The following is a 26,323-nucleotide window of genomic DNA, read 5'->3' as shown; positions in this document are numbered from 1 at the left end:
GTGTCATGGCCTGGTTGATTTGAAATGGAATGACCCTTAGGATAAATTATACTTTGGTTATTGCAATTACCAAAGTATTATTTATCCTAAAATGTTATCAATATATCAAGGTAAGCAGTAACAATTTTATTGGTAAATACTACGTATTCACTGATTCTGCCCTTAATCCATTTTTTTGAAGGATACCACCTTCCTCCTCTTTGCCAAGTACGTTGTCCTCAGCAGGGCAATTGATTCTCTGTCCTCTTCTGGTAGTTCCTTGAAATAAAAAGTTTGGTTTCTTTTTGTGACATTCAGAACTGTGTTCTTTGCCAATACCATACAATGCTATCTCTGACATGGCATGACAAACAAATGACAATTGGAGGCTAGAATTGCACACAACTTCTGATCATACCAGAATGTATGACCGTGGTAAGTTTCCTGAAAATCCGAGTCGATGGGTGTCATGGCCTGGTTGATTTGAAATGGAATGACCCTTAGGATAAATTATACTTTGGTTATTGCAATTACCAAAGTATTATTTATCCTAAAATGTTATCAATATATCAAGGTAAGCAGTAACAATTTTATTGGTAAATACTACGTATTCACTGATTCTGCCCTTAATCCATTTTTTTGAAGGATGCCACCTTCCTCCTCTTTGCCAAGTATGTTGTCCTCTGTGAATAGTATTTATTTTTCCAGTCATCGGCAATGGTATTGCCTCTGAAAATTACAGTTATGAAATCGCCTCTCATCTATATTTTAATCTAAGAACAATAAGTTCAACGTAGAATACATTAGCAGTGATCACACCAATGTTATCTACAGTAATCAAAGGAGAATGAAAATGCCTAACAATATCTATCTTAATGGACTCATCTCCTCCGCAATCTCTCAGAACCTGGATATCCTCTTCCCCTTGCTTCTCTACAAGGGGTTCCTTGGGTCAAAAAGATACAGCCTTTCACTCACCAAATGAATGAATGTGTCCATGGAGTGCACTTGTGCTCTATTCCATGACATTACTGGTGGGTGAAAAATTGCAATAGGGTCATTCCATTTCAAATCAACCAGGCCATGATACCCACAGCCTCGGATTTTCATGAAACTTGCCATGGTCATACATTCTGGTATATTTAGAAATTGTGTGCAATTTTAGCTTCCAAATGTCAATTGTTAATGAAATATGAGCAATTGAAATTTAGGCGTGACCCCTAAAGTGCCGCAACGTGCAACACTTGGTGATTTTTATTTTCATCCATACCTCCATTCCTGTGAGATGAAAAGTCATGATTTTTTTCCAAAGATAAGTGGTCCATAATGATCCCACGATTATCATTAAATGTTCACTGCATGAAGTTATTCAGCTGCAAAAAAATAAGGTTTACTAAAATAATCTCCCTTGCACTATTTTTCATTATCAGCATCCACAGGGAAAGGCCATGCGAGTACAGACTCCTGGTTCAGTTTAAAGTAATCACTAATGTATGAGCAAAGATCCTGATGAAAAAAATCGTGAGTCCGGCGTTCCTTTTAGTAAAAAAAAATACTTGTTCATGTTCACCGGAAAAAAATGGCTCTTTTTCAAGGCACCTAGAAATTACACAATTTAGAGGAGATATAAGCTAATACTCATGATTAAACAATATTGGATCATGCATTATCTCACCATAGCATATGCTACTGGCTCTTAGAGTAGGAAACACATAAGTAATCATGTGAATGTACTCCCCCACGTACTGCTAATTTCGTGCTTTCAGGACTATTCCTACTGGGCTATCTCTTCCATCTCTTAACCTAACTGAATAGTATGGTATAAAATGTAAAATCAGAAGAGAGCAATTTCAGTCTAAGTGAAGTTAATTCATTCCTCCGTCATATGGTGCTGCCTAAGTGATATCCTGGTTGAATTTCAGACTAAGTAACTCATGTTTGTGTGACTGATAGCCAGGCTTACATTTTAACATCTCATTTGTATTGAGGTCTGTCTTGCCATGTCAGAGGTATCATTGTGCGAGAACTCAGTTCTCAATTTCACAAAAAGAGCTACACAAACACAGCCCAAACCTTCTATTTCGAGGAACTACCAGAAGTGGACAGAAATTTCATTGCCCTGCAGTGCAATATTCCTATTTCACCACCATTGACTGTGTGCTCTCATCATCTTCATTGCTACTTAAAGAAATACAAGTGTTATCAGCTTAAATGCTGTACCTCTTTGCCATTCATAAAGGTCCTGTGAGGAAATTTCTGAGGACCATACCTCTAAAAAAAGTGTAAGTCTGTGAGAGCAGTGGGCATCCTGGTGAAGCCTGGAGGGAAAATTTGCTGTAGGTGTAACAAGAGGATTTCAAAAATTTGTAAAAGTGAAGTTGTTTCCAATGGCATTGATGAAAGCGGTAAAGGACTTACATCAGTTAAGTCTTTGGTGGAAAGTGATAGATAATAAGATGAAGCAAACTGCAGTTTGGAGGCTTTAGACTGCTCTCCTTTGAAATTACATTCTTTGTCTGCTCACAGTAGATGCTCGTATGGAAAAGGAAAGATAACACAGTCCAAGCATCACCTTGTCTGGTGCATTGAAATTAGTGAATCCATCACTGGAAAATCTAAGAAGTGATGAAGATGAGAGTGACAGTCAACTCATCAAGCAAAAGAAAGCCAAATTGAATGGTCTGCAGACTAAAATTAAGAATAACTTGCCAACAGTTAGCTGGCAGGGTAAACTTCAAATGTTGACCCTGGCCCCTTTACTTTGGTCTAGGAAAAGGATTATGAGTGAATTTCATGTTTCAGACTACACTGTGAGACAGGCAAAACAGTTACTTCATGAGAAGGGAATACCTGCTATGCCATCACCATGTGCTGGGAAATCACTTCCAAACTCCACAGTGGATCTACTGTGGAGTTTGGAAGTGATTTCCCTCGATTGAAGCTTGATCTGGTGAAAAATTTTGACCAGGAAAAATATTTTTTATAGGAAGGAACAGAAGAAAAAGGGAAAAAATGTTCGAAAACTTGTCCGAAAAAAAATACCCAGTCGACACAACAATTGTGGCCATAGCGGGTTGGCATTATGGCCCCATAATAATTTAAACCCCCGGTTAACGGTTCAAATTTGACCCCCGGCCAAAGTGTGGCCTGCCATAATGTGGATAAAACACTTTCGTTATATCCATGGAATCAACCAACTTCCATTTTCATAACTTACCAACCAACCTGTATCAATAGCAACCGTAATATGCTTATGTTTACAAATGTTTGGTTTGCCAATCTGTGGCGTTCCTGAGACGATCCGCAGTGTGGCCATAGTTATGCATGGCAACCACAGTCTGGCCATAATATGGCAATCTGTGGCTAGCCATAGTTGCCACAAGTAAACCACTATCCGGCCACAGTGAAGCCATAGTTGTTGTGTTGACCGGGTAGCGTGGAATCACCTAATCGTGGATCTTGTCCATAACCATTGAGAAAAAAATACAGAATCCGTGTAATAATGTACCATGTAATCATGTAAATGTAAAAAATAATGTACCGTGTAACTAGGCCTTAAGTCGTGAGGTCACTGGGGCCAACTGAGACCTGAAAATAATATTAATATAAAATATTGCTAACTGGTAGAAATCACATTCTGTGCGTGATGTGCTAGTTTAATTGTTGATAAATCATAACGTGTTTTTTCTCAGCCATTAACTGGGGTTATCTGTACAAAAAAAGTATTTGAAAATGATATTGTACTATTACATTGAAAAACGGTGTCCAAGTTACCTCACAGCACCTTATTTCTTAACTGTAATGACCGCCGCGCGGCTTTTACAATCGATGAGGCGATACCTCACCTTTGAGTCGATCTTTTCGATTTCTGAGTCGATAGTGTCGAGTCTAGGCGCATTTCGATTTCTCTTTCGCCAACACGTATGAGTCGCTTTTTCCGTTGGTGTAAATGCATAGGGTAGCTGTTCAATTTGTGTGAGGTATTGCAGTTCTCAATTAATCAAAATTCCTCATGGATATTCTTTCGAACTCAGTTTTAATAGTTAATGGTGTGAGAGATAGCTGTATGCGTAAAATGTGAAGGCTTTGTCTTCAAAAGTGTAAAAATGTTATTGATTTTTTTGGTACGAAACGAGGGCATAGCTATTTGGTTCAGAGACTGCATCTTCAAGTTGAAATACTGCATATAGATAAGGTAAGAAATGATGCAGGACGTCATTCAAATCTAGGTTAGTAGATTTCTTGTTCTTGTGGATTTAATGTGTTTATATTATTTTGTTGTTCTTGTCTTTGAGCGAAATAATTTAAGCTAACCCACGCACAAGCACTGAAGAGGTAATGGTAATGGAGGTCTTGTCGTTTTTTTGATTAAATTATTTTGTAATCTTGTATTCCCATGTGCTAGTTACCGAATCTTATTCGTGTATCACATTCTCATTGTTAGCGGGGAAAAATGTGTCACTTACTGTTGTTATATATTAGTATATAAAAATATATCTATTGCACACTTGCTATAATTGCCAAGTGGTACAGCTGAATCTAATACAAAAGCATAATTTCTTATCGGCACCTCACAGTTACATCATGCATGCGGTTTTTTAATTTATTTGGGTTACATTCTTGTTGTGAATAGCTAAGTCCAAAATGTTTATAGACTATTGTATACAAACATGCGTTGTGTGGCTCATTCGTAATCGCCCAAGGACGTCGTTCCCTTGTATGTATGTTATTTCACCATGCACATTTCCTTCGTGATCTTATATCTTTTTTATGCTGGAACTATCCTGTGTAATAAATGCATCTCTTAACGAATCCAGCCACCTATTCGTCTCTGCTGGAGTATCGGTAATATTTTAACCCTCGCCAATTAAGCATTAAATATTTACAATGTTTTTATATCTTGGGAATGTATAGTATTTGCGTAACGAGCGTGAGCATGAAATGAGCGTGAATTTCAAATCAGAAACTTATACTGCTGAAAAATGCAACTGATGTTGCCATCGCTAACGACCAGAAGTTTTTAAAATTGACTATTCCGTTTATAATTTCGATGTTTATGAAGTCATATGACGATTAAAATTTTTGAGAAGTGGTAACAAAAACGAAAAAAATATATCTAAGCATGTTGACCGTGTTTTGAACGTTGATAGCTGTGTGTTTGGATAGTTTTCTGTTAACTTACACAATGCTGTATCGTACATATTTCGGTTTAGATTGACCTAATACGAAAGTCCACTTCTCGATCATCAGAACGAAGCTGTATGCATACGCATAAATTTGTCAACGGTCTTTCTGTCGCGAACTTTGTTTTTCAACTTGAAATAATTGAGGGTTAAGGTTGACTGATTCTAACTTCTATGCACAGAGATTCATGTTCACTCTATGAAAATTCGACCAGTCTCTCAATTGGATTTAATTTATGATATTTGTGTCTATATATTGCGAATTTAGAAAAATAAATTATGTACATATTTTATCTGTGTGCTTTTGTTTTAGAAAGCTTATTTTCTGTCCAACCTCTCAATTTTTTTATTGCTTTTACTCGAATCTGGTGTTATATGTATTTTATAAAACATTAAGATGTTAAGCCATGGCCCCCTTTACAATTTAATACGGAGCAGCCTAATGCCATAGGTTTCTCTTCACCCTTCCATTCCCACCTTGCAATGCTGCAATAACTATTCGTCTGTTTTCTTGTATTTTTTTAGAGCATGCCAATGCAGAGTTCTGTTATCATATTGTGCATATTTTCTTGCATTCATTTATTTGTAATATATGTCCTATTTGATGAGGTACGCTGATACAGTTTTACCAAAGTGGCTCCCAATCCACTTCATATTATTATCATTTTATAATGCATAGAACTACTTTGATCAAGTAAAATATTATTATTTAAGTTTTTTATAATTATTTGTGATAAACATTGGATAAATTTATGTTTTGTATGCACAATAATGGTGTGACCTTGTGGATATGAAGGAACGCATGATTGAATGACTGTGTGTACTGCCAGCTACAAGGGTCTTAGCAAAGGAGCTTGTGCAAAATTTGTAGTTCTTTCTTGTTCCATGAAAGATTTAATATTTTTTATGCGTGATTTTTGGTAAATTTATCATATTAAAATGAAATTGGGGTATTAAAATATAATTTATAATTAATAAAGCTGTCGGCAGCTAAGAACAATGTTGTTCTGTTATAATTAATCTGATAATCCAGCAGAATTTTCAAATCAACTGCTACCCTTAGGATAGACTACAATTTTTGTCAATTGCTTAATCCGTTGATCTTTCTTTTTAAGGCATTACCCAGTCAAATAATCGCATTCTGCATCCATGTTATTTTGAGAACCCCAGTTACTGCTCGTCCTTGGATTTTAATTGGTAAGTGACGGAATTACATTCTGTACATGCTAAAGTATTCATTTTCCCTGCTAACATTAGGTCTTGAGAAGATGTTAGGGTGTGCTATAAACTGACATTGTAGCCACATATTTTATTTTTTTTACTTTGTTACTGCATCAAAATCAAACTTAATTTGCTACCATTGACAATTACGATATCATGCTTATGTGTCTAAAATGAAGAAAACCATCCACTTTTGAGACGCTTTGTTGTCTATACAAAGCCACTAATAAATATCAACCGATCTTGGATGTAGTATTGATATTCTGAATACCGTATGTTCTTGCATTAATGTCATTATGCAGTATAAATAAAGTACCAATGAATTTTCAATTGAGGCATTAGTATTGAAGCTAGCAGAGGTTTGCTTTATTCACATCAACCTCTTGAATTTATCAAAGTTTGTTGCCCACAAACACGAAGAGATTTTTCTTCCTTACGTCTGAAGTACAATTAATTGCAATGAAATCTGTGGGGATAGGTAATGCTTAATATTGAGGATAAATGAATGTTTGCACACTTAACGTAAAAAATAGTAAACTAACACACAGAAGTGAAACAATAGAAATATAACAGTGCTAAGAATTTTTAAAAATAGGGTAGTTTCCTATTATTTTTTTATTGCCTTAATCGAAAGATTATTACTCCGGGAGTACGTATTTCGCACTTTTAGATTTTTAAATGACAACATCTATTTTTCGCGATTAAATGAAAAGTGAAAAATTTCAAGCGGGCGAAAACGCGATGCTTAAGTATGAATGCTGGGAAATATCTCCGTACGTCGTATTTCTGGTTCCCCCTCCTGCCCGGTGAGGTGACCTTGAGGCGAGGCTTAGCGCTGATACGTCGCAGGATGCTAGCGGATAGCTGAGTACCTTGCTGAATGGTAGCGCTTGGCTTAAAAAAGGTTTATTAATACCTTATCAAACGAAGAAAACTTTCCGACCTTAGCCAGTTTTAATAGGTGATTATTAAGACATGTTTCCCTCAGCTCTGTGCCTCATGCATGCATTGGTAACCTCAGACGATGTATAACTCCTATCCTCTCGTGTAGAAACTAGGTCCCTGTGACGTCATGCGGAGTGGAATCGCATGGGCGCCAATCTGGCCTTTTTCAAATGAGGATAAAATTTGACCATTGCCATTCGTCTAAAATGGTATTTCATAAACCAAATAATTTGTGTATTATGAATACACTAATGGTGGGTAACGAATCGCAATCAATGCCTTTCGTTTTCTTTGATGAAGGAAACTACCCTATTATATGAGCCATTGCAGAAATCAACAGTCTCTCTTTTGTTTTGGTGGAATTGAAGTTGGTAGCTTCGTTGAAAAATAGAGGTCCTGGTACTTGTGTTTTTCACCCTTTTTTGCTGATGAAAGACGAAGTGTGTCATCTTGAAGTGAGCAATGTGAAGTTGACCTCTTTTTTTGAAGACCTACCATATTTGACCGCATATAAGATGCCCTCTTTTTTACTAAATTTGGTCTCTAAAAAGTTACCTGTGTCTTACGCGTGAAGAACACAAGTTTACTTTCAATACCATATGCTATTTTTTGCCCAAATAAAGATAACTTTTTCTACATCTTCCATATTTATTTTATCAGGTAGAACTAAATTTTTGACAAAAAAAATATAGCTCAAAGGAGAGAACTGGGATGGTTTCCTTGTGACACCGCACCGTTCCCGTCAAAAAGAAATCGAAACTAGTTGCGCTTGCTCTGCCTTCAGAGCGGAGAAGCAAGGACATAGTACAACATTGCACTAATCGTTCAACATTTGACGCCCAACACACATGTCGTTATCGGTGCTTAAAACTTTTCTTTTAAACACCCCGGAAAATATAACTACAGGAAACGAACTTTAAAACTATACAATTCAGTATAATCTAGGAGTGTTAAACGACCCCAAAGTGCATGGAAACAGAGCAGCAGCGAGGTATTTTGGTCCACCGCCTGCCGTAAAAATTATGTGTACATGGCAACTGCAGGAAGATTAACTGAAGACTGCTAAAAAAACAACAACATAACAACACAAGCGTGCTGCACCCGCTCTTTTCAATGCAGGTCAACAGAGGGATAGGCGCGTTTTTTAATTTTAAAATGTAGAAAAAATAGGCGGGGTCTTATGTACAAATTTAATTGGAATGTTCATGTACTAATTGAGGTCAGAGGATTTCTTTAAACACAGCATTGGAAGTAATTACACTATCCTCTGTTAAACGCACATGATGACTCATACTTACGTATCAACAGGAGACTTGACTGTGGAATCAGCCACATTTTGATAAAAGTTATATAAAGAATGCGAGATATTGTTGCATATGAACAAATGTATCAGTTTGTGCACTGTTAACGTCAGGAATATTTACTGGTTTTTTTTTATTTAAAAACCAATTTTAGGAAACAATAGCAATATTTAGGAAGTAGGATATGCCGTCGCATGTTCTCTGATTAATTCTGTGCATCATTACCTATTCAAGTACCTCATTTGTAGAGTTTGGTTCCGTATAAGTTAAGATAAGGTATCTATACAGTAGAAATAATATAGAATATTCTCGTTTTCGATGGTGGTGATAGTGAAAAGGATTTTTATGGTTTTGAAAGTGATTAAAGTCTAATATCATGTTGGGCAATGCTTTCCTTGAATCTGAGTTTTTTTGTTGTTTCTGCTTTATTTTGTATTATGTTCGATTGCTTGCGGTTCATTCATCTATTCATTATTGAAATTTACATATGATGCTCAAAATAGCTTGCCGTTTGTTAGTTTTCCTTACTAAAAATGTTTGGTAACCGTATTCAATGATTGCTTTTTTGGCTTTTACAAAATGCGAGAACTTAAACCACGTTTCAACAATAAACGATTTAAGTTTTTCCTGGTGAATACTTCTGACAAATGTTTCTCGGGTTTGCATCCAGGTTAAAGCTTTTATGTAAGCCGACGTTTCGGAAGACGACAAAAAAGCTTTAACCTGGATGCAAACCCGAGAAACATTTGTCACGTTTCAACACATTCCGTGCTCACCATTTTTTTAGAGAAAATGCTTGGTGGCAGACATTTTGGAAAAAATTTGTATTTTTTATTTGTATTTTAACGACGTGATCTTATGATTAGTGATGCTGGGTACACGTTTTCACTATTTTTTTCCAGAAGTAACCCTTCATTCGTTAAAAATTTGAAATTTAAATTTCCTAAGTATCCTGTCAAAGTTGTGATACCTTCTGGCAACACAGGTATATTTCTTCGCCCTTTGTCAGTACTGCAGCGAAAACACTTTCTCACCTAATCATTTTCTGGAAAAAACTAATAAAAATAATAATGCAGCTAATATTTACTCTTAACCTGGTCCCATCGTCTATTGACGATTTGAACTATGCATCTACTTTTCGAGTCCACAGGTGCTTAGAAGTTCTTCCTTTGACAAGTAGATGTCATGCGGACATCTTTTATTCCTCTTTTTATTTTTATTGCCCTTCAGTAGCCGCAAGGAACCCTCAGTAGCCTACATCAGCTTATTTTCGCAGTGAAAGGGTTAATTTTTCAATCTGGAAATGATACAATTAAATACAATTTTAAACGTTTTATTGCACTAAAGTAAATATTGCAAATGTTTCCAGCAAAAGTGTTCTTCCCCATCATGGAAAATGTGACTGAGCTAAATGATATCCTATGGAAAAGATTGTATAATGTCATACATAGGTCTATGAATATAAAGGAAAATTTGTGTAAACGAAGAATTATTTTAATGAAACATAGTTTTACAGATCAGAATTTGACTAGCATTTGAAGAAGATTTTTTCATTTACTAATTGCTTTATATCAAATAATATCATTTCATAAAAGAAACAAATTTACTTAGAAAATATAAAAGATATGCATTTAAAAAAATTTTTGTCCGGCTCTGTAAATAATTTTCAGCATAAAAAAATCTTGTGATACTCCTGTTAACACTCGAGACACAATGAAGGCTCAGCCAGGCAGGTGGGGCAGTAATATGATGTGTCCTAGTGGACATTCTTCTTGAAGCACTACCTACACCTTTTCTGTTTACATCTTTTCTGTCTTTCTTGTCTGTTGCATAGTCAGGGAAATATACTGATAGTCCCCTGATTTTGGATGAAGCGGGCTAGGATGACTGTCTCTTCAAAGCAGTTGAGATATAGATATTGTCTTTAGATATTCTATAATTTGAATTCGAAAGTCGTTTAGAGGAATTTTCCAAAAATTTTCTGTGAATGAAAAAATATGGTTCAGTAACACAGTAACTGTTCAGCAGGTGAATTAACCATTTTTTTTGTACCATTTGATGGATTTCCTTTCAAATAGATTTTAAATGAAATAAAAATTTCTCCTTTAAAAATGATGGATGAGACATAATTTGATCCCTAGGTTCGATGCCACTCGTGTAATTGCTGTATTCAACCACCGCCAGTGGCTTTCTTGGTATGCAATCTCGTCTTTTCGTGGATTCAGTCATTTTTTTTTTCACCGAATTCAGTGCTGATCATCCGCAGTTCCCTTTTATCCTTCCACCTTAGGAAACAGATTTCATCCTCAGAAAAGGCCTCCACCACCTCACCTTTCTTCAATTCCTGGGAGAGCACAGCGGAAAGAATACCCTTCTTGGCTCACCGCAATATCCCCGTCACATAATTTTTTCCATTTGGATGGAATCTAGAACTGGCTGCACTGTTATAAAAGTCATCCATGTAAAAGGATTGGCCACAGTCACAATGATTCTCCATCAATTTTTTACAATCTTCTCCGAATGCCCATTTTCAGACTCTTCTGAATTGGAAGCTGCTTGGTTTCGATGGCCTGCTGTGCCAAACCCTTTGCTTCCGTCAGCATGTGCAACTTTATTATGTACTGGAGGTGCTTTCCCATCATATATTTGCTATATCCCAGCCTAGCTCTCAATGGAACCATAGACTCTTCCAAACACAGGTCACGTGAGGGGGTCACTACTTTCTTCATTGTTTGCTTGAATGCGTCTATAATGGGGCTTATTTTGCATAATCAGTTGGTCGGATGGATATTAGAGTCAGAGAACGTTCGTATTGTTTTGAAGGGCTTGGAGAGTTGACTTGAATTGATCAAGCGACTTCTCTCTCCTGAAGAAATCCAAGTCATATTAAGGATGAGCTTTTCAGTAATCGCAGATACAGGAAATTTTGATAATTCTTGTGAGAAAAATAAATCCAAAAAGGGTCATCTTCCATCCATCTTATATGGTTAAATATTTTCATCTAGTAATTTTTCTTCAGGACACGCATTGCCCATTTTATATCCTCGGGTGTATATATCCTCGGACCGGATCAGTTTCTGTGAGTTTGGCGTCATGAGACTGGATTAGTGGAAGTTGATCTCTTAGGTATATTTTGCTGGGGGGGATGCTAAATAAATGCTTGTAAGGATTTCGAATATTATGGAAAAAATCAAGTAATGAGTCTCTAATGCATATGTTAGTGAACGTAAGGATGGGGAAGTCAGGTGAAGGGGTCACTACTTTGTCCATTGTTTCCTTGAATGCGTATATTACGGGGCTTATTGTGAATAAGCAGTCCATCAGAGGGGTACTGGAGTCAGAGAGAATGTAGATGGGTTTTCGTTGAAATGAAGGGCTCGGAGAATTGACATGAATCAATCACGTGAATTCTGTCTTCTGAAGCAATGTAAGTCATGTAAAGGATTAGTTTTTCAATAATCAGGGATAGGGGCAATATTTATAATTTCTGTATGAAAGTTAAGGCCAAAAAATAGTGAAATTCTTCTATGGTTAAATATTTCCATCTAGTAATTCCTGCTTCGGGACACACATTGCTCAATATACATCCTCGGACGTACATATCCTTGGGTTGGATCAGTTTCTCCGAGCTCAGCGGCATGAGCCTGGGTTGGGGGAGGTTGCTCTCGGAGGCATTTTTTTACTGTGGATAATGCCAAATACATACTTGTAAGCATTTCAGATATTGCATAAAAAATCAATTAATGAGTCTCATACAAATTTAAGTGAACATAAGGATGTGGAAATCTAGCTGTTGAGCATAAAATGTAAATAGTAAAGAGAATTTGCAATGTGGAACAATGACTTCACTAAAGTTATTGTAAAATTTATGTAAATATGGGCATTAGCTCAAGTGCAGGGTATAAAAACAAATTTTTCCATGATAACATCATAGCAAATGAAATTCACTTGGAAACTTTAAAAACATGAGAAAGGAAGCATTTATTATTTATCATAAGAAGTGACTTACAAACGCCTGGAGTACTTCCAAAATTAGGCAAGCGGTAAACCACCTTAGCGTCAATGAACACTGAAAATGAAAATAAAATCTAGAGAAAATATTTCCATTCGTTCTCGTTAAACCAGTTAAATAGATACTTGTTAAAAATTTTGTGAAAATTCATTAAGAAAGTCAAAATAACTTGTAGTCAAGTATCTTACGTCTCCTCGTCAACTGCAAAGGGATCTTTTTTTTAATTTCACGTTGAATATTTGTAATATTTTATTTTTTAAAAAAGGTATAGGAACAATTGAGAGCAGAAATGACTATTTTCTGCATTATAAAATGAAAGTAATAATGAAATACATATATTGTAAAAACCCACCTCCAAAGACATCCTTGCAGTGCTAAACAAGGTAAAATAGACAAAACAAAGAAAAAATTGAAAGAAATTTTCGGAGCTTTCAGCATGGCAAACAAGCGAAGACTTTTGACTGACCCTCTCAAATACCCTTATACCGGTGGCTGGCGCTCAGGGGGAATATAACGCTGTAACTAATAAATAATACGCAGGGTGGAACATAATCCTTACATCTTCAGTAACGCAGTGGATTGCCATGACATAGATGTTACATCATGAGCAAGTGTTACGGCAGTGTGATTTTAGGAATGCAAGTTTTGTAAGTCAAAACAAATGAGGTCAATGGCTTTTTTGTTAGAAACACAAGACTTATCTCATGCAACTGCTATGACAAAAACATGATAAATACAAGCAATCCCTAACAAACAAACAAGCTTTCCATGTGAAATGTTTCCTGCAATATATGCAATTATGCAAACGTAGCAAACATATTATTGTTGGTATATATTGTGTATAATCTTGGTCTACATCAAACTTCCATGGGTTACGTTACCTGTAGAGTGGAAATATACAGAATTTAAAATTTTTCTGGTGTTCTTGGGGATGCTATATAATATATAAATTCCTTAAGTAATCTGAAATTCGAGCATGGATCGTGTAAATATTGCTTAAATTTACTTCAATTCCTTTTTATGCGCCACTCTTCCTACAAAATTATTATAGTGTGGTTCCCTATCTTTTAATTGACTAAATCAATAGATAATTACTCGTGGAATATGTATTTCATGCTTTTAGATTTTTAAATGACGATATCTATTTTTTGCGATACATGAAATTTAAAAATTTTCAAGTGCACGAAAACACGACAGCTAAGTATGAATGCTGGGAAAAGCCCGTGTGATGTCAATCTGGTTCTGGCTGCCGCCATGTGATGGTGCAAGGCTGTGAGCACTGCCTTGATGTAGGCTGCTAGCAGGTTGCACTTGGCATTAATAAGGGTTATCAAACTTAGGAAACTTTCCGACCATAGTCATTTTTAATAGGTGATTATTTATAGATGTTTCTCTGTGCTCTGTGCCTCATGCATGCATTGGTAATCTCAGATGATGTAAAACTCCTGACTACTCGTCTAGCATCTAGGTCCGTGTGACGTCACATGGAGCGGCATCGCATGTCCACCACTCTGGCCTTTTTCAAATGAGGATAAAATTGACCATTGGCATACGTTTAAACTGAGATTTGTAAAACCAAATAACATGTATATTATGAATACAGTACTGGTGGGTAACGAATAACAATTAATGCATTTTGTTTTCTTTGATGAAGGAAACTACCCTATTAATCTGTAAATGGGCTGTAACCCATTGAACTTAAATATATTCTAAATACTTTGCAATTCCCTTTAGTTCACTTTAAATCTCTTTCTCACTATGTTCAACTTTTTTCTTGGTTACATCTTTACACTCTTCATTTCATCATTTGTAAATAATGGTCAGTGTTGATGTCTAGCCCTGATTGACTCTTGTAGTCTGTCATCTATTTTCTAAATCTATGGGTCCTACCTATAATGTACTGGAGGAAAATTTCACATGTGAAGAATGTTTTTCAAGTCAGATATGTCTATAGAAATAACTCTTTATTGGCTGATTGAAAACTTGACATCATCTGAGCACCCAAACATGACTTCAGGGCTCAGTATTGCTGAGGACAGTGTGAGAAATTGGATAAAAATTAAGTGGCTAAAAGTCCTCAAATTAAAAAAGTGTTGGTCATAGTTTAAACACAGTTTTGGTGCCTGACAGCAAATGTTGGGTTGTTGAAAGAAAGAAAAGGGATTGTTTGTTGCGATTTAGGGAGACTTATTTGAAAATAAGTTGATTCTTTTGACTACTTGACATGGAGTAGTTTTGTGCAAGGTTTTTTGTGATCCATTTAACACATTTATGTAATTTGTTTGGCATAATAACCTTATACAACTCTTAATATTATCAATGCAGCATGGCTCTTCACCAAAAAAATTTCAAAAATGCATTTTATGGTGTACCCCATTGATCAAGCACCTCAGTTTGCCCTCTGGAAAAGATTTTTTTATTTATTTATATCAACGAGCTATAGAAAAATTATGTATAGTTCACATTCAGAGTTTTGCAGTGTATTCATGATTTTGAATTGCAATGTGTCAGCTACTTTCCATTGTGAAATCAAACTTATATAATTAATTTCTTTTTTCAGGTTTTCAGACCGGTGTGTTTACCCACTGCTAAGGAAACACCAACCATGGAAATTGAATGAAACCATTCCTGGGAACTGAGCTAATGATGGTGTTAATTTTTGATGTTACAAGTAGCGGAAGATTGATCTTGAACGTCATCTCCAAGTTTGTGCGAAGTGTTTGTTCATTCACGAGTAGATGCTTTTGTTAGATTCATCTGTAGGTACCTTATCAATTCATACTGAAGGATATCATGAGGTATAGAAGAAAATCGTCATCATACCCCAAAACTGATACTGTGGTAGTACGTCTTCCAAGACTTCCTCAGTGGATAAGTAAACAAAAAACTGTGAAAGTGCTAATTAAATCTCAGGAAAGTGTCATTACCTCTCTTCCAGCTTCTGAGGAATGGAAGGAGTATCGGTATATGAACAGCTTTTGTGGGAAAAACCGCTTAGAGTGGCTGAATCAAAATTTGGTGGATGGTCGGAGGTTAACTCGCTCTACTGGTAGGAATTTGATAGTGGATTTTGCTGCCAAGTTACCAGATGATAGAAAGTATCGTCGTAAAGTATTAGGGACAAGCAGTAACTATTTCCTTGGATTTGATTTGCTCCATCATGCAATCTATTTACTGAACAATGAGGCCTACCAGTGTCTTACTATACTTCAGGACAGTGTGGATTTTGTGCTTAGTATGGCGGTCACGGAACTTGGGTGCTCTGATGAAGGGCACAAAGTATATTCATCGCCAACGGATGCATCGGAGCTGACTGCATCAAATGCAGGAGGCAGTACGGTAAGGCACAGAAAGCGGCAGGGAAACCCTTAGCGAAAAAACTGTTGAAATTTCAACAGTTACCGTATTTCTCCGAATATAGTCCCCCTCTGATTATAGTCCTCCCTCCATAATTTTGAGGCTTCAGTTTCGGGAAAAGTTAAATAAATGCGTTTGAATATAGTCCCCCCTTTTACTTTTACCTCGAGCATTTTTGGAAAAAAAGGAGGGACTATATTCAGACAAATATGGTAATTGGGACCACTGTTGAATCCAACAGTAACTGCAGTTGAATCCAACAGTAACTGCAGTTGAATTCAACAGTAAATTGAACCACTGTTAAAACTAACAGTAACTGTTAAAAATAGAATTAACTGTTAAAACTAACAGTAACATTTAAAACTAACAGTAACTGTAAAAACTAACAATAACTGTTAAAAATAGAATTAACTGTTAAAACTAACAGTAACTGTTAAAAATAGAATTAACTGTTAAAACTAACAGTAACATTTAAAACTAACAGTAACTGTTAAAACTAACAATAACTGTTAAAAATAGAATTAACTGTTAAAACTAACAGTAACATTTAAAACTAACAGTAACTGTTAAAAATAGAATTAACTTTTAAAACTAACTGTAACTGTTAAAAATAGAATTAACTGTTAAAACTAACTGTAACTGTTAAAAATAGAATTAACTGTTAAAACTAACAGTAACATTTAAAACTAATAGTAACTGTTAAAACTAACAATAACTGTTAACTCTAACAGTGACAGATAAATCCAACATGTATTAATGAATTCAGCAGTTACTGTAGGATTCAACAGTTACCGTGGGATTGGTCCCAATTAACTGTTGACATTTCAACAGATTTTTCGCTAAGGGAAATGTAGGATAGAATTTAACTCCTGGCATGGGGTGACGGTAGACCCCCAGGATACTAAATTTGTTTACTTCCAGGGTGATTGGGCTACATCGCTTAGGTAGTAAATAACTTTACGTCTACTTTCCCCTTCCCACCAAACTGGTTTTTGTCAGTATATCTCACCCTTGTGAAGTGTATACATCGTGCAAACTGCTCTGGGGACTTGGTATGTCCCCTCACCACTAGTTGTGTTGTAGATGCCTTATTTTTTTGGCATTGTAGTAATTACCATTGTGAGGTGAAGTGGTGTATATTACTTTATTTTGCAATTTGTTAAAATAATTGAAATATGAGTTCACAGGACCTGAATGGAGGGAAAATTAAATATGATTTAACATTTTTACAAAAAAATGCATTTTTTTTAATTATGAAAAAATATCCAATATTGAAAATATCAAAATCTAACAATCTAAAACTGTTAAAGCCAGTTTTAACATTCAAAAATGCATGGTTGTTTTGAGAAAAATTCACTAGTTATTAAGGAATTGAATGGACAATTCGAGGATCTGGCATGTGCCATGCCAGTACTACATCTCAAAAAACGTTGCAAGTAGATAAGGGTTAAATGCAAAACATGTTGTCAAGTTGTTAAAGTGAAGTGTGAGGACACTGCCCTTCTGGCAATGGCCTACTGATAAGTGGGAGAAAGGAATCTGGTAAAGACTTAAGTCATCTAGGATACATGTGTGACACTTTGAAAGCAAAGAGGAAATGTGAGCATTGTGGCCATGCTGATTGCATATTTTTGAAACATTTTCGCCATTAGACTGCGAGAACGTTTTCAAATGTTTAACCATTCGAGTGCCAACCGATTTTCTAGGTACATACTATGCCAAAAGTGCCGAGGCATTTTTGCTGATTTTGCAGTAGGTTAGGGAAAAAAATTGGGTTTAAAAAAATGTTCAAAAACTTCAGGGAAATCTTTATTATTATATGTGATTTCACCTATTAATTATATTATTTGACGAATTTTTGGTAATGTGAGTTATTTTTTGTTATTTGAAGAAAGTAGTTAATGTTAATATAAAATGAATATTGACAATTGTATGATTAGTTAATTATCAGCATCTAAGAGTGACATTGCATTCTAAGTGTTAACATACTGACTGGGGGAAATACTCAAACAAATATTGATGTTTACTATTTAATATTGATATTAACTTATCTTTACTCATATGTAAATGTTTTGGTTTTTGTTAGCAGTCTTCAGTTAATTTTCCTGCGGTCGCCATGTACATATAATTTTTTTCGGTAGGTGGTGGAACAAAAAGTGGACCGAAATGCCTTTCTGCTGCTCTTTTTCCATGCACTTTGGCACAGTTTAACATTCCTAGTTTCTACTGAATTGTATAGTTTTATCGTTCATTTCCTGTAGTCATATTTTCCATAGTATTTAAAAAAAAAGTTGTAAGCACCGATACCGACAGTAGTGTCGGGCATCATATGTTTAACGAGTAGTGCTATGTTGTACCATGTGCTACTCCTTGCTTCTCTACACTGAGGGCAGAGTGAGCGCTACTATACATACTTATGTATACTTATATATTATATATATACATATTTACAAGTGTGCTGTGCCCACTACCAGCGGGCTTCCCCCACTCTTTTCAATGCAGGTCCGCAGAGGGATAGGCGCATTTCTAATTTTAAAATGTAGAAAAAAAGACAGGGTCTTAAGTACAAATTTAATTGGAATGTTCATGTATAGATTGAGGTCAGAGGACCTCTTTAAACACAACATTGGAAGTAATTACACTATCCTCTGTTAAAGGCACATGATGACTCATACTTTCGTATCAACAGGAGACTTGACTGTGGACTCAGCCGCATTTTGATAAAAGTTATTTAAAGAATGCAAGATATTGTTGCAAATGAACAAATGTATCAGTTTGTGTGCGGTTAATGTCAGGAATATTTACCATTTTTTCGTTTTTTTTTTAATTATTTAAAAACCAATTTTGGGAAACAATAGCAATATTAAGGAAGTAAGATATACCGTCGCATGTTCTCTGATAAATTCTGTGCATTTTGGTACCTCATTTGTAGAGTTTGGTTGCGTATAAGTTGATAAAAAGGTATCTATACAGTAGAAATAATATAGAGGATACTCGACTACCTACAGCAGTTTCCCAAAATTTTTATTGCTCCCCGGGTAGAGCTCAAGTGTTCTTTCCCTCACTGTAGGTATCGCAAAACTCTCCTGGGCCATCTCAGAAAAACAAAACTTTTTAAAATGTTCCCGCAGTTTAAGAGTTAATGTGTCCTAATCTTTCCCCTATAGTTTACAGTTGGTTAACACTTTCAAGTGTTGAGGTGAAGTCGACTGAGAATGAAGGAGCTTTGGCTGAAAGGCAGAGGAGGCCATCAAAATGATGCCTGCACATCATTTTGATGCCATCGGTAGTGTGTAGTATTGGGGAAAAGTTAAGATTCTTTTGTGGAAGCTTTTTAAGTCATGGAAGAGTGTCCATTTTCTTCCAGTATTCAGTTGCAAGGGCAATGGGAACAGCTGGTTCACTAAAATAGGGTTCAATCTCTTTCTCAACAACGTCGGAATGGTCTTGTTGCTTGCTGACTAATTGAAGGGGCTGAGTTTTTGAGCTTAAATTACCCTGTCGAGCCTCTACTGCTTGACATCTCTGTGGCAGAGGCTCTTTATTGAGAAGTCTCATAGAGACCAAGGAAGGCATAGTATGCCTAAGAGTATACGGTGATAACCGTACCTTGGTATGAATATTTTTATCTTCCTGAAATGTCCTTTGCAATTTCTCATTTCAATGTTTTCCAGTTTTTTTGTCCTGAAGTGAAGATTAAGTAGAGTGGAATAACAATGCAAGCTTGACTCTTCATTGTCTCAAAATATTATTTAAGACTATAAATAAGTTTTTCATTCTCGTAACTCAAAAAATTACAATTGTTGATGGCTATTTTTAGCACTCATCATTTGAAAAAAGGAATAAATGTACGTCTGTACAGCTTGTAATGTAGGCTTTTGCAGCGAGATTCATTTCTCGTTTCAACGTTTTCCAGGTTTTCTGTCCTTAAGTGAAGATTATGTAGAGTGGGATGACAATGCAAGCTTGACTCTTTAATGTCCCAAAATATTTTCAAGACAATAAAAAACAGTTTTTCATTCCGTATCTGTTAAAATTACAATTGTTGATGGCTATTTTTAGCACTCATCATTTGAAAAAAGGAATAAATGTATGTCTGCACAGCTTGTAATGTAGGCTTTTGCAGCGAGGTCCATTGATGTCAACGGCTCCTGAAAGCTGTCGACATCAATACCTTTGAACGACCCCCATATTGTCTTCCTGGGCTATCATGTATTTTGCAGTGAAAGGGTCAATTTGAAGGCCTTCCAAGGGTACAAGGATGTTACAATGTAGCCGCTATGTGCAGGGTCGCAGCTAGGAATTAAGGCTAAGGGTTTTTTAGGTGCAACTAGACGTGGTGTGTGTGGTATACCCACCAGGATAAGCGATAGGTACGGGGGCCCTCCCCTAGAAATTTTTTATGATAAATGGATCAAAATTGTGAGTTTTATGGCTTTATGAGGAATATTTTATTAATCCTCACACTCTTCTACAAGGACATATACAGTAGATTCCGGTTAATTGGGACATATCGGGACTTGTGCACTTTTCCCCAATAAATCGGCTGCCCCAATTAGGCGAACTCTCTTGTATATGGGCATAAAAAACCTTTGAAATGGTAGAAAGAAGACTAAAGAACGTTTATAGTGCAACCTTAGTTTATTAAACCATTACTTTGATTAATAAATCAGCGATTTTAGTTAAATTATTATCATTTTTAAGAATGATAATAATTTAGTTAAAAATATTTTTCACAGCCTCGAGCGATGCCGAATGAATGTCTTTTACTTAATCCTATTAAAGAAAAGTCGTATCCTCTTGCAGATAGTGTAACAATAAGAGCTTTCAAAATAGGGCAAAAATAGGAACATTTGTGAAAAATGAGAGTAAATCAAAGGGGAAAATAAAACAAATAGTATTCTGAAAACAAAAAAAAATGAATTTCGTTGCTAGTATAGAGTCTATGCCGCCGACTCATGGCCCAATAAAGTGGCTTGCTGTCCCAATTAAGCGGAGAATACTCTGGGATATTCCTCCATTGGGTTCTGTTCTTCAAGATCTGCCCCAATTAAGCGGCTGTCCCAAGTAACCAGTGGACCCATTATTAATAGAATGAAATGGATTTAACTAAAAAGTCTCCCTGAGCTCTGGGGGGGTTTATCCCCCAAATCCCCCCCCCCCTCGCTGTGCTACCAACCAGGGGCACAGCTAGGAATTAAGGCTAGGGGGGTTTCGGGTGTAAAACACTGGGGTGTTGAGGGTGTGGAATACCCGCCAGGGTAAGCAGGAGATGCCAGGGCCCTTCCTTACAAAGTTTTTAAGATAAATACTTCAAAATGGTGAGTTTTATGGCCTTCTGAGTGATATTTTATTAATATTTACTCTATTCTTTAAGTAATATTAATCCAATTAAGCGAAATAGGTTAAACTTAAAAATTTCTCTGAGTTCGGGGGGAGGGTTTATCCCCCAAAACCTCCCCCTTGCTGGGCCACTGCTACCGACTGTGTGAACTAAATATACCCAAGAATTGTCATGCCAAATTTTAGCCAGTTATGTAGTTTTTGAGAGATTAATAAACAGACATGCTGGCTCCACTCAATTTTTATGAAAAAGTATAGATAACGAACTTAAAAATCTGTTTCATTGAGATTAGGAAAAATCACATTTTTGTTGATTTTGGAGGAGGTGAGTTGTTGATCACTGCCACTTTTTCTGCAGGGTATCCAAGGAAAGGGGGCAGATGATGACAAGTTGGGGTCGTCTGCTGAGTCAAAAGACTGTGTTCAAGATGTGATAAGAGGCAACTCAGTCCGAACGACTGAGATGTGCGTTCCTGTGCCAGACTACCGAGTACCCAGAACCAATATATTGGTAAGTTTTTTCTCATGTGCAGTATAACCTGGGTTGAATAACCTTGAGTAGTGAAAATTTCTGTTGTTGAAAAGTTGTTGTTAGTACTTAATCATCGATATGTGAAAATTTTGTATAAGAAAAAAGATTTCTGTTTTGGAGAAAAAAACATGAGGATGAGGGTTTGGTATTCTTCAGTGAAAAAAAAACCCACTGCAGGAAAATGCCCACAAAAGAAGGGGGCGCGAAAAACCTACGAAAACTTAATGTCATGTTACATACAATAATACAACATAGTTAATGCGGTACAAAGTATACACAAAAATTACCCCTGCACGAATGTAATTGTCCATTCAAAAATCTCTTATGGTGTAATCTGCTGGGGCAGTGTATACATGAACACATTCACGTATGCACTCGTTTAGAAAAAAAAAAATAACTAGGGTAGTGTTTTCCAAATAATCTTATGAACACTCTTTTCCGTTGTTTGTGTCCCCTAAAACTGTTACTACTAAGGCATTTGTATTCATTCGAAGTCTTAAAATTGTTTTATACCAGAATTGGCAAAATGCCGAGTTTATGTGATAATTTCAAATATAATTGGGTGGTTTCCTATCTTTATTAGTTGCCTAAATCGAAAGATTATTACTCCTGTAGTACATATTTCACGGTTTTAGATTTTTAAATTACAATATCTATTTTTCACAATTAAATGAAAAGTCAACATTTTCAAGGCCACGATAATGCGACGGCTAAGTATGAATGCTGGGAAAAACCCGTGTAACGACATTCTGGTTCCAGCCGCTGCCGAGTGAGGCCACCTTGGTGCGAGGCTATGAGCACTGATACGATGCAGGCTGCTAGCCCTGACCCTGAGCTAGAGTACCCTGCTAGCAGGTAGCGCTTGGCTTAAATAACGATTATTAATACCCTATCAAATGAAGGAAACTTTCCGACCATAGACAATTTTAATAGGTGATTATTAAGAAATATTCCCCTGAGTTTTATGCCACATGCATGCATTGGTTATCTCAGACGATGTAAAACTACTGACTACTCATATAGAGTCTAGGTCACTCTGAAGCCATGTGGAGTGGCATCAAATGAACGCCAATCTGGCCTTTTTCAAATACAGTTAAAATTTACCATTGCCATTCGTCTAAACTGGGATTTCTAAATCCAAATAATTTGTATATTAGGAGTACTGAATTTTCATAGCGGTCTCACGTAGAGACCTCACATCACTTAATTGGATTAAGGAATAAACATAATGCTGGTGGAAATAATTCAAAAACTTGTTAAAAACAATTCCTAGCGATTTTCCAAGAATAGTTATAATAATTAATAATTTGTCAGGAAGCATTTTAGGTGCGTAACGTGGAAAATTAGGCACTGAATTAAAAAAGTACAATAATAATATCAACAAGTTTTTTTAATAATAATAACTGAAGTGTTTTTGATATCAGTTTTTTGATCCTGTTTCAAATAGCAATTTTTACTGAAAATGTTGGTTTGTATTGGGAATGCATAATATTAAATATAAGGTTTATAATTGTTGAGAAGTCAACGAAACAATAATCTAACAAGGAGACATCGCCAAAGTGATGTTCAGGATCTGCATGCGGATGTTATTAACTGAAACTATATAGGTAAGGAAGAAAAAGGATCGCGGCTTTCTTCCACGTAGGCCTGGGTTCCGGAGATATTCCCTTGTAAAGATTTCGCACAGCATGACGTCCCTGGAGTTACCACTAACCTCTTAACTACGGCCGTGTTTTTCTCTCTTCTAATTTTTGAAGTCACTGTTACATTTTATCCCCATTCGTTTTATTTAGTTACTTCACGATTTTTTTATATTTAATACCAATTTATGGATTTTAAATGAAACTCCGAATTGTGCCTTAATACGGCGATTACTCAAGGGATGTCATGTTGCGCGAAGTTTTTACAAGCGAATATCTCTCGAACCCAGGCCTATTGGAAGAAAGCCGTGACACTTTTTCTATCTTACCTTTATATTTTTAGAAAATAACATCCGTATCCAGATTCTAAACATCACTTTGGCGACGTCTCCTTGTAAGCAATAAAAATGACTTCGCTATGTTTTATGAATTTTTGTTTCACTGGTAGTGTAAAAGGGATTGCCCGTTACTGGTTAAGGGTTGAAAATAACACACTTCTGGGCTTGTAGTCTTAGTACCTTATGTGCACTAACTTTTTTATTGTTAACGCTATAAATCTTGAGTAAAATTCCACAATCCTTAAAAAATGTTCATAATTCCTTTAGAAGAGTAAGTTATTGATGATCTATTGCAATATTTGGTTGAAAAAATATTGGTAGCACAATAAGTTGACCATGGATTCGTGCTTAGATAGGGTTAGAGGGTCTAGTCCAATGGCCGGGTTAAGGTTGAGTTGGGTCCAAAATCTGAGGAATGGAAATACCAGGGTGGGTTGCAACCCAAAAAAGAGCTCCAGTCAGAGATGTTTAACATATTCTCATGCTACTTATAGCACGGAAAACATTATCCAATTGTAAGTTCCGGCAGGAAAGGGTTAAAAAATTTAACACGTTGCGTACGGATGTCGAGAATTCTCGTCATGTTTTTCCTGAACGTTCCGGACGGATGACGAAGATTCTCGTCATTTAGGCACGTCAGCCTGAACAATTTTAAAGCGTACAATACGTATTCGTTAGTATGTTTTCAGTTGTTGTTCTTTATTCATAATGAATTGATGCATCATAACGTTTGATTGGGTAAAGTTATATTCTAAACATTAGCTTTTTAACCATGTTTAAACCAAAGGCATTATGCCCTAATAGGCACATATTTCCAATCTCAGCATTCCTAGGAATTTTAATACCCTGGTACGCAACGTGTTAATTCCAGCTAAGCCCAAACTCATCACTACCGTGTTTGTAGTCAAATCTCCAAGCAATTGTTGACTGTTGGTAATGGTGGTGTTCCTGTTGACGAATTAAGCGGATTGATTTCATTTCCTGTCGAAAGATTAGCTCAACAACAAAGTGTTCTCGAGCATGACTGATGGCCACAAAATTCCTGATTGGTTGAGTGAACGAGCAATTTTTGCCGCTAAGAACAAAGATGTTACATTACTTAAACTTAGCAATTCAGTATCAAATAGTTGGCACTCTGCTGTCACTAAAATCTATTGACTGTAACAAAGGGAGACAAAGTCTCCAATTATCCATGTGAATTTTTAAACTTATTGGTTGCTCCTGGCTTACCACAGCTCAATTTACAGGTGATGGTTGGTTTGCTGGTGATGATGATGCTTTAAAATCTAAACAACCAAAACTAATTAATGTTATTTGTTTGGTGATTAAAACAACTGTTAATCAGTGCGATGCACACATCCATGCTCAAAGGAAAATTCAAAGAAAAATTCATTTTTTACTCAAAATTCACTGAAAATTTTCATTCCGAGGATTCCCATGACTCCAACCAATTTCAGTGTTAGCGAATTGAATTTCCAATGCAAGTTGCATTTGCAATGACGATTAACTAATACCAAGGTGAGTGTTTGAGGTCTGAATGTAGAAAACATGTATCAGATGGTACTTGACTGAAGAGATTAAATCCGAATGTGTAGGGTAGACCGGGGCACGTTTGTGCAAAGCACTTTTCCAAACTGAGTTATTAATGGCACGCGACATATTAATGCTGCTCCCTAGAAGCTATTTTTGCAAGGGTTTGAGCATGAGTCAAGTATCAGACTAGCATGGCATTAATATGCCCTAAGAACGGGTTCAACACTGTTAACTACTTTATAAGACCACAACATCTTAAATTTCCTTAGTTAAAAACATAAAAATTAGAAATTTCGCTGAAGAAATCCGCGCACAAATGCCTTGGTCGATGTCCCTGGTGAAGTCTGGATAAAAAAATGTTTCTAAAGAGCTATTTTGATACTTATTTTTATATTTTTATTGATTTTTTAAATTAATTTCTTACAATAAGTTAAATATTACTAAAATCAGTTCAGCCACTGTTGAGTAACAAATGGTGTAACTAAACTCTTCAGTGGGTATAAGGCAGTGCAAAGTTTACCGGTCAGCTAGTATTTTTATGAAATAATAAATATTGGAAAGCATGGCTAAATTACTGCAGCAGTTGAACTTAAATGTTTGCTAGGCTGAACTAAGAGTGATAAGAATCTCGTGAGCACATGATTTTGTCCAGCTTGAGTTGTCTCTGGTAAAATAGTAGGTTTTCATTGCCGTTATTTAAAAAGGGTATTATAATTTTGCCATTATTAAATGACACCAAGCATTTTCTTTCAGTTCAATGTGAAAGAGGAGATTGAAGACCACCTCGGGAAGGGGAATAATCCCGTGTTTTACACAAGAGATCAAGCTGAGATTTCAAGTGGTGTCTTAGACCGCCTTGGGACTGATGACTTGGTAAGTTCACTTTTGCTTTGTTAAGCACAGTTCTGTGCTTACAGTTTTGTGTATCAGTGTGCTCTT

General features: G+C 36.1%; 1 protein-coding gene across 1 annotated transcript in view; it reads left to right on the top strand.

Moving 5' to 3' along the window:
- Positions 1–3,907: 3,907 nt before the first annotated feature.
- The window catches only part of LOC124172045, a 71,317-nt gene continuing 48,901 nt past the window's right edge, over positions 3,908–26,323 (top strand). The window contains exons 1-5 of the mRNA XM_046551452.1: positions 3,908–4,174; positions 6,278–6,359; positions 15,202–15,980; positions 21,700–21,852; positions 26,138–26,257. Of these exons, the coding sequence (XP_046407408.1) occupies positions 15,435–15,980; positions 21,700–21,852; positions 26,138–26,257 (819 nt within the window). The 5' untranslated portion in view covers positions 3,908–4,174; positions 6,278–6,359; positions 15,202–15,434. The remainder of the gene's footprint in view (positions 4,175–6,277; positions 6,360–15,201; positions 15,981–21,699; positions 21,853–26,137; positions 26,258–26,323) is intronic.

The sequence above is a fragment of the Ischnura elegans genome (genome assembly GCF_921293095.1).
Source record: "Ischnura elegans chromosome 13 unlocalized genomic scaffold, ioIscEleg1.1 SUPER_13_unloc_1, whole genome shotgun sequence".
Classification (NCBI taxonomy): domain Eukaryota; kingdom Metazoa; phylum Arthropoda; class Insecta; order Odonata; family Coenagrionidae; genus Ischnura; species Ischnura elegans.
Note: the sequence above shows the minus strand (reverse complement) of the source record. Positions and strands in the feature narration are given on the sequence as shown.